At 35.4% G+C, this 9,262-nt stretch overlaps 1 protein-coding gene across 1 annotated transcript in view; it reads right to left on the minus strand.

Moving 5' to 3' along the window:
• LOC107757077 (arfaptin-2-like) overlaps window positions 1-4,844 on the minus strand; it is a 9,463-nt gene extending 4,619 nt beyond the window's left edge. Inside the window, exons 1-7 of the mRNA XM_016574460.1 lie at window positions 4,767-4,844; window positions 4,307-4,412; window positions 3,928-3,984; window positions 2,681-2,789; window positions 2,501-2,563; window positions 833-913; window positions 369-484 (exon numbers count right to left, since the gene is read on the minus strand). Of these exons, the coding sequence (XP_016429946.1) occupies window positions 369-484; window positions 833-913; window positions 2,501-2,563; window positions 2,681-2,789; window positions 3,928-3,984; window positions 4,307-4,402 (522 nt within the window). The 5' untranslated portion in view covers window positions 4,403-4,412; window positions 4,767-4,844. The remainder of the gene's footprint in view (window positions 1-368; window positions 485-832; window positions 914-2,500; window positions 2,564-2,680; window positions 2,790-3,927; window positions 3,985-4,306; window positions 4,413-4,766) is intronic.
• Between the last annotated feature and the right edge of the window lie 4,418 nt (window positions 4,845-9,262).

Consider the following 9,262-nt stretch of genomic DNA (forward strand, 5'->3'; position numbering starts at 1 on the left):
AATATAGATGATTCTTATTAAAGTTAATAAGTGATTCAGTCAAGAGCAGTGAGTGGTTTTCTCCTTTTCTTTTGTTTGATTAACATTTATGACGCAGTCGGCGGCTGCAGGTTTACGCTGTTGCTTTAAGATCTGACGCATAGATCAAATATTTTGACACATTTGCATTTCTCTCAACTGTTCAAGTTCACTTAAAGGTCCCCTGAAATGCTTAGAAACAGGCAGCGTTACTCTTAAAGTAAAAAAAACAGTTATTTAAAATTGTAATAACATTCCACAATATTATTGTTTTTACTGTATTTTTGAATAAATAAATTCAGCCTGGGTGAACATAAGAGACTTCTTTCAAAAACATGAAACTACTGTACCTTGTACGTGTTAATGCTCCACTTTTTCATGCTGTCAAGTTTCTCTACAGCTACTCCTTTTGTGGCCTCCTCTGACATCATGGATGGGTTGCTGTTGCTGTGGTGCATGCTGGGAGCTGAGAGTAGAAAATGTAGTTACTTTTATTATAAATAGGGGGCCCTACCAAAATACACAATACCATTTCAAAATGGACATTCTGGATATACACGGTTTTGAATATCACAACCCAGTTGTGTCAATAAAGGTCACGGCACTCACTTTTATAGACACCTCATGTAATTGACCATTTTCAAACTAGAGACTTCAAAATTCTACATAGAATGAATCAATTTATTCCTGAGACTAAAAAATGAATAGGGACGAGAATAAAAGGTGTGATGTCAGTAAATGAGTAATGACTGATGATTATGGGCTGAAAATGTGTCTGGCGGTGACAGGAGGGGGTGAGGAGGCCCTGAGATACCTGGGTAATGTCCTGGCTGGTTTGCTATCCGACTGGCGGCTGAATGGCTGGGAGTGATGCCCCTGGATTTGGAGCGGATGTCTGAAATGAACGAATAACAGTGGACGGGTGAAGGAATGGGATGGAGGTTTAGTTCAAGTGAAAGGCGTTTAGGGAAATTGCAACATTGAGTGTTTTATAGTAATATGGATGAGTAACACACATGAACTGGGTGGTACAATGATTATTCTGTAGTGGATTACAGTAAACAATCAAATGCATAATGATTTCATAGACTGAATAATCAAAATGTATCAAAATAATATTATTGGCAATTATGATGTATGCATGACAATTATGATGTTCTATCAAACATGAACAGTGAAATGCTTCAAAGTAAAAGTTCAGAGGTTTGTAAGAGCAAGGTGACCAAAAGAGATGAAAGTTATATCTTTATAAAATGGTAAGGTGATAAAAGTTGGAAGTAGTAGATGAAAATGAATGAAAAACAAGGCGGCTGTTAAAGGTACAGTGACGGTCATAATAAATGTGCTAAAAAAAAAAAGTGCCAATAAAATGAATACAATATATACAAACTACCATTCAAAAGTTTGGGGTTGTCAAGATTTTTTCAATGTTTTTAAAATAAGTTTTTTTTATGCTCACTGAGGCTGCATTTATTTAATCAAAAATACAGCAAAAACAGTTCTATTGTTAAATATTATTACACTTTAAAATAACTCTTTTCTGTTTTAATATGTTTTAAAATGTAATTCATTCCTGTAAATGCAAAGCTGAATTTTCAGCAGTCATTACTCCAGTCTTCAATGTTATATGATCCATTACCATTAGTAATCATTCTAATATGCTGACCGATGTTCAAAAAACATTTAGTTTTATTTTTATTATCAATGTTAAAAACAGTTGTACTTATTATTTTTTTGTGGAAACACAGTTCAGGAATCTTTGAGAAGAAAGTTCAAAAGTACTGCATTTATTTGAAATACAATTTTATATAAAAAAAAATCCCGACCACAAATTTTTTGAATGGCAGTATATGATATATATATATAAGACTATATTTAATTAATATGAAATGAAAACTAATTCTTGCTGTCAATTTTCGATTTATTAAGTTACTTTCAACTGATCTGTTCTAATTACTTTACAAATGCCAGAGGATGGTAACAACATAAAGGCTCCTCTGACTATTAAATTGACCAGTCAGAATGGATATTCAAATGACACAACATAATAAATAAAATTATATAATAAAAATTAAAAATTCCTCATGGACCGTCACTGACTGTGTCGGTTAGGTTCGTATTCTGGCATGTCTATTAGTGCTGTGTTAATGTGTTAAGGCCAATCATGTTATTGAGCATAAAGAAATACCATTAAATGATTTATTGTGCATTCCACAATTCAAATATATCAGCTCACAAAATTTTTTTGTAAAAAAAACATGTTTACAGTAAATTTAAAACAAACAAACAAGAGGTTTATGTTGCATATGTAAACGTGCATCCACCATGCGACTGTCCTCTGCACCTTGTAGAAAAAAGCCAAACATTTTGCTGTTTAAATGCTGACAAACCAATTTTACACCAGGGGAGAGAGAGGAAGCTGTAGAGACAAAGATTCTAAAATAAGATCTTCTGTCAAGTTAGCATGCATATATACAGACACCTGGTTTGGGCGCGTTGCCACATCTTCTGTCAAAATACTCCGGGTTGAAACGTATAGCTGGTCCTAAACATATACGTCAGCAGAGATGTAAGCTGAACTGTGCCAGACTTCAAATCATGACTGCTGCATCAAATCAGATCAGAATCGGATACCATTTCGAGCTATTCAAGTACTCTTTACCTTTGATGGAACTGGTGGGTATGATGCCCTCTGCTGCACCTCCGTAGCCTCCAGACACAATGCTGGTTTCATTCAGGTTTGGTCCAGACACCATCACCTGTTGCAAGTCCTGAATATGGAGGAATTTAATATCACAGAATATTACAATCTATAGCACAGAGACAAAAACACATTTATCACAAACTGCACACTAGGTGGGGAAAAACACATGTGGGTATCAAAAGTAACGGATGGAGCAGTGTTTTTTGGTATTATTTATACACTATCATAATATAATTTTTTTTATTAATATATTGGAATTTTTTGGTATTTTCTGTTTTAATTTTAATTTTCCGTTGTCATTTTTTTATATGCTGCTGTGATTTTTTTTATTCCTGATTAGCTTTAATTTATTAGATTTTTTATTTTTTTTAGTAATTTCAGCATTTCAACTTAAACTTACTTTCAGGTATTTAATATTTCTTTTTTTTCATCTAATATTTATATTTTATTTAATTTATTTATCTTTTTCAATTTCCAAACTTAATTTGTAATAGTTTTAGATTGAGTTAACAATAGCAAAACTGGGATGATGACAGTAAGAAATAAGCACACAAAATTCTATAAAAAAAACAAAAACAACAACTTTATATATAGTTTATATACTAGACCAGGGATCCTCAAATCTGGCCCGCAAGATTCACTTTCCAGCAGAGTTTAGTTCTAATCCTTATCAAACTCACCTGAGCATGCTAGTCAATGTCTTCAGGTTCATTAGAAAATCACAGGTAGGTGAGTTTGATCAGGGTTGGAGCTAAACTCTGCAGCGCATTGGCCCTCCAGGGCAAGATTTGAGGAGCCCTGTACTAGACTAAAAGCTTATTTCTATTTAAAAATACAGACTTCTATCGATATTAAAGCCTTGCCTTCTACTCAAAACCTTTAAAACTATGGCAATTCAACAAGCTGGCTAAGAAATCTATCAATTAACTAGACATCCTTAGTTCAAATGAAACTTTTAGGAATAGTCACTATAAAACACATGCAAACTAATCTACTGTATTTGCATGGCTGCTTTCCATGTCTCTGCTTGACTTTTCTGTCCAATAAACAGCTCCTGTTTGTAATAAATCCTACATCAACATTTTTCCCAAACCCCATGATAAGTCAAAGACTATTATGTGTGCAACTATGCAAACCATCAACCACACTAAAATCAAAGGGAATGGGGCTCCAACATACGGGGACACCCACAAACTCTCCCTCACCATGGTCACTGGCAGTGTGCCTACAATTTCATCTAAGCTCCCACCAATCTGTGCTCCCTGTGACATGAAGAAACATAAAATGTGTGAAGACAGTGTCAAAAAAGATGGTGAGACAGATACGTAGAGAAAACAAACATATGCTGAAATAACCAAAAACAACCGAGCCGCACGACTTAAATTAACAGTGTCTATATTTACAACAGCTCATTAATGTGTGATTAAGCTAACTGTTCAATGCCTCTCAAAGCCTGCCACACGATATCCACAGGAACAGGACGTCACATTGCATTCAGGTTTGGTCCATGGCGTAACTGAGCGGCAGGCCTGAAAATAGGATGTGCATTTTTCTCATTAGGTTTGATGGGCAGTGGATACACACCTGCTCAAGACTGTCATCCTCCGCCATCCTGCTGTCCCCATTACTGCTGATGGGGATTTCCATAGTGGCAGCTTTGCTCAAAATACTATCTGTCATGATGAATATCTACAAGAAAAGACACATTGCAGATGAGAACAAGACAGAATGATAGATAAAATGACAGCCAGCCAGATATACAGACTAGATAGATAGATAGTGTTTCCCTAATGTCTACCACAGTGACCCTAAGCATGTGTGTGTTTATATATTAAACACTGTAGTATCAAGTGTTCACACATGTTCTAATTTGTTACACAGTTTATTTAAGTTTAAATTTTTATGTTTTCTTCTATTATTTTGATCTTTTCATTGTTATTATGTTTCTCCACATATATTCCCAGCTTTGGCAATACTGTATTTTTTTTACAGTCATGCCAATAAAGCAATTTTTAATAGGATAGATAGATAGATAGATAGATAGTGTTTGCCGTCTCAACCGCTGTACTGAACCGTCCGCACCGCATTTAAGATTATTCCATGATTAAAATGCGATTTGTGTGTGTTTCTGTATTTTTTTTAGTCATGCCAATAAAGCAATTTTCAATAGGATAGATAGATAGATAGATACTTGTCCCATTCCTAAATTTTGGGTTATATTCTTAATACACGTAGTAAAACAAACTCATGTCGTCTAAAACCAACATAAATACTATATTGGAAGGCTTAATGAAGCAATGTGTTTTTAATGGATGTCTGTAGGGCAAATAATCTCCACAGGCTCCTCTGTCAATCCTTTTAGGCGCTCGGTAACGCAAATCCCCTCGGCTCCGTTCTCTGCAAACGGAAGTGACGAAGTGACATTCTTCAGGGTTACTGTAGCGTCGCGGCATTACTTTGGAGTAAACAGCAGTTTTCATAAATTTTCACACAAAATACAATCCAAATAGAAATAATAATTTCTGCAAAGGTTAAATGTGATTACGTAGCTTTGTGATTAATGGAGATTTTCTGCTGTACTCAGTATGACCAGGTGGTGTCAGTATTACTTCAGGAATGTAAGCATCATTTTGACAGAGCTCTGGTGACTAGCGCTAGATAATGTTGTTAACACATTCCTACTGTAACTGACTGAAAGCATTCTATCTCATTAATTGTACAAAATAATGGGGGGGGGGCATTCTTTACTATACCCACTTTTGTTGCTTTGTAGCCTGAAATGAAGGAAACATTTTTTGTTTTATCCAGCTGTATTTACTTGGACGTAAACGTGCAACTTATAGCATCCAAGTGAACGATATAACACCAACATATCAGATAAAAAATAAAAAAACAGAATCACTGAGTTGGAAAAAGGAACATCCCTATGTGTCAGTATTTTGTTGAACCACCTTTTGCTTTAATTACAGCCTTTAGTCTGTTGGGATTTGTCTCTACTAACTTTGCACATCTAGACTTTGCAATATTTGCCCAATCTTCTTTGCAGAACTGCTTAAGTTCAGTTAAATTTGATGGTGACCATTTGTGGACTGCAGTCTTCAAGTCATTCCACAGATTTCCAATGGGGTTTAAGTCTGGGCTCTAACTAGGCCATGCAAGGACAATCACCTTTTTCTCCTTCAACCACTGTGTGCTCAGTTTTGCTGTGTGCTTTGGGTCATTCATTGTCATGTTGGAAGGTAAACCTTCTTCCCATTGACAACCTTCTGGCAGAGGGCAAGAGATTTTCCTCAAGAATTTGATGGTATTTTGCCCCATCCATTTTCCTTCTATCCTGACAAGTGCTCCAGTCCCTGCTGCAGAGAAACACCCCATAACAGGATATTGCCACCTCTATGCTTTACTGGAGGAATGCTGTTGTTTGGATGGTGAGCTGTATTGGATTTCCGCCAGACATCATATCCATGCTTTACTGTAGGAATAGTGTTATTTGGATGGTGAGCTGTACTGGATTTCCGCCAGACATATCGTTTGGTGTTGAGGCCAAATAATTCAATTTAAGTCTCATCTGCCTCAGAATCTTCAAGGTGCGTTTTGGCAAAGTTCAGTCATTACTGCATGTGGCCTTTCCATACAAGCCATATTTGTGGAGAATTTGTGATATTGTTGTCACATGCACACAATGTCATAAATTCCTGCAACTGCTTCAGTACTGACATTAAAACTAATTGATTAAACCAAGTCCAGAATATGCATATAAATTATTAGTAATTTGTTTAAGTTTTTTTCTTATTTTATTTTTTTCATTTATTATTATTAATTAAAAAAAATTAATAAAAAAAAGGCCAAGCTGAAGACGAAAGAAGCGGTTACTGAGTCTTTTGGGAATAGATGTTAGCTGATGTGTAAAACGCCTCATATGCTTCACCTTTGCAAGCCAATATGCATCAAGCATGAGGAGGAAGTGCAAAATTGGAAAAGTGTGCTTTTGCTTGACCGTTCAAATAAACATCCTTTAACTTTTAACCTTTGACCTCCACATTCTTGTGTACACCTAAAAAAAAATCATGGTTAAAGTTAAGAACAGTTATTTTATTCTCTACCAAAGAAAAGTAGAGAAAATTGCCAAAAATTGTCTGAATTTTGGGTAATGATTTAAAAAATATACATTAATAAAAATCATGTCTTGGACTTGGCAATCCAATAAATATCATAAAATTAAAATAACTGATGGGCAAACAGGATCTTTAAAAGGTTATTCTGATTGGGTGGCCGTCTGCAACAATACTGCTGGGTTCACCTGGGGCCAAAGAAGTTAAAAACACAGGCTTTAATTGCAATTAGGTTTCAATTCCAAACACATAGCTTACAGAAGTTGTGTCTAAACCACAAGCCTGCTGTTTAGAGCATTTTTTAGTCTGGGAACCTTAGGTTAAATCTGACAATGAGGCAGACCAAAACAGCCACCCACACCAGACGTATTTAGATGCAAGTTTACTGGTACACATAAACTGAAAACAAGGCTTGTTAAATTTAATGTCTCCATGTTTGAAACCTTTGCATGGACATTCATTACCGAACCATTCCGTGCCTTCGAAAGCTCTGCAGCTTCCCACTCTTTTTCTCAGTTCAGTAAATATCCCGTCACGCTTTTAATGATCATTAAATGCGCCTCCAGATGTTGGCCAGCGGTTCTTCCTCACACAGCCCTTTCTGAGTTCCTTGACTGCAATCAAGGCACAGAGACAAGGACCTCAAAGAAAAGCAAGAAAGAAAACATGGCAACACACCATGCTCTAGATTTCTTGCCCGCTATGTCACTATTCCCAAGCAAAATAATTACAAATATTGCTCTGTGTTTACACCGTTTAGCATATGGACCTGGTCCTTCTATAGTTTTTGTAATGTGCCATTTCAAACAAACTGTCAACCTTTTTTCCTCTTGCTTGCTGTTGAATCAGGCTCAGTGCAATTCGTCATTTTTATGGATCCATGATATGTGTGACAGTGAACATCAAACACCAAACCTCTTCCTGAAAACACAAGGTGAAAAGAGAGAAACAACAATGTAATCCTTAGAAGTCAGTGCAACATGTTAAAATGGAACAGTAATAAGGAATAGTCATAATTTATTCACCCAAACCTGTTGTTTTATTTTTCCCTGCGTAAAAAATAAAATAAGCAAAAGATTACCAGTTAGGCTTCACTTTTTTTCTCACCTTAAGTGAGCATATAGTAGCTGAATTAATAATCAATGCTGATTTTCCAGCTTGCAAATTCTCATAAGAGGGAAGATCACTTTGAAATTTGAATAGCAAAGCAATTTTTTTTTCAGAGCAGCTGTTCTCTCTTTCAGATCTTGGCGAAAAAATTCAGTGATGTTATTTTCCATGTCGGCTATCATCCATTAAGCAACTATATTTCAGGGCTAAATTGGGTGGATTTCAGGCTCTGTTTAATCCAGCTGGAATTAGCAAGAGTTATAGCTATGGTGAGGCAGAACCAAAGCTGAACAAGTTTATGCTGGGAAATTGGGATCATCTGACCAAAATTTTGTCGAAAAAGTAGCTAGTGGCATTTCAGAAACTGTAGAGTATTTTGGCTTTTCATAATTAAATTAAACAATATTGGTTTTGTGTAGTGACATTTTTTTCATGATAATTCTGAGAAACCAAAAAGTCAATTCTGTAAGCAGAACTTCTGCCTATTTAACATGTTATATTGACATGGTGGAACAATTTGAATACAAAACTATTCAGGATGCTTATACGAAGATGAGTTTTACCACAGCTAGTTCCTAATCCACATCTTCAGAAGAGTTTCCTCCATGTGAATATTACGCATGGCTATTTGCCAGGAATACTGTGTTTATGTATACAGCTTTTCTGAATATTAATGAAATTGGTTTTGGCTCAAAGGAAGATGACAGATTATTTTCATTTTCATCTTTTCTTCTGTACTTGCTATTCTCCAGAGTCTCTGTAGAGATCTTGCTGGCATTGTTTAAGTACTTTTTGACTGTAATTGGGTATCTGAAAAAAAAAAAACACTATAAAGCTCTCTGCCTTTCTTTCATAGATAACAACAATAATTATATTATAGCAAGAGCTTATGCATATTGGAGGACTAACCCATACAGAAAGCTAAAAAATTATTTTGGTAATCACCAGTACTGTTAGTTTAGAGCAGCAGTGGCACAAACCATAATTTGTTAAAAACCTTACATAAATTTGTTTTAATAAATTTGTTAAGCATTGCATATAGTGAATATAGTTTAAATCTCTGCATTAAAAATTAAAATAATAATAAAGATGATAAAGACGAATAAAATCACAAACTCAGTGGTAACCAATAGGTAAGAGTAATGTTCTGCAGGAACACACGTTCACTTGACCACAGTCACGTCATAGCCCGATTCAGACGGTAATTGTTTCTCATATGGACATCTGTAAAAAATAAATATACTTCTCACCTCAGTGATAAAACTCATGGATTCCGAATAGGGAATTATTAATATAGGCGCCGATAATCGGACGACCC

Source organism: Sinocyclocheilus rhinocerous, unplaced genomic scaffold (genome assembly GCF_001515625.1).
Source record: "Sinocyclocheilus rhinocerous isolate Xijiao unplaced genomic scaffold, SAMN03320098_v1.1 scaffold1152, whole genome shotgun sequence".
In the NCBI taxonomy this organism is placed as follows: Eukaryota; Metazoa; Chordata; class Actinopteri; order Cypriniformes; family Cyprinidae; genus Sinocyclocheilus; species Sinocyclocheilus rhinocerous.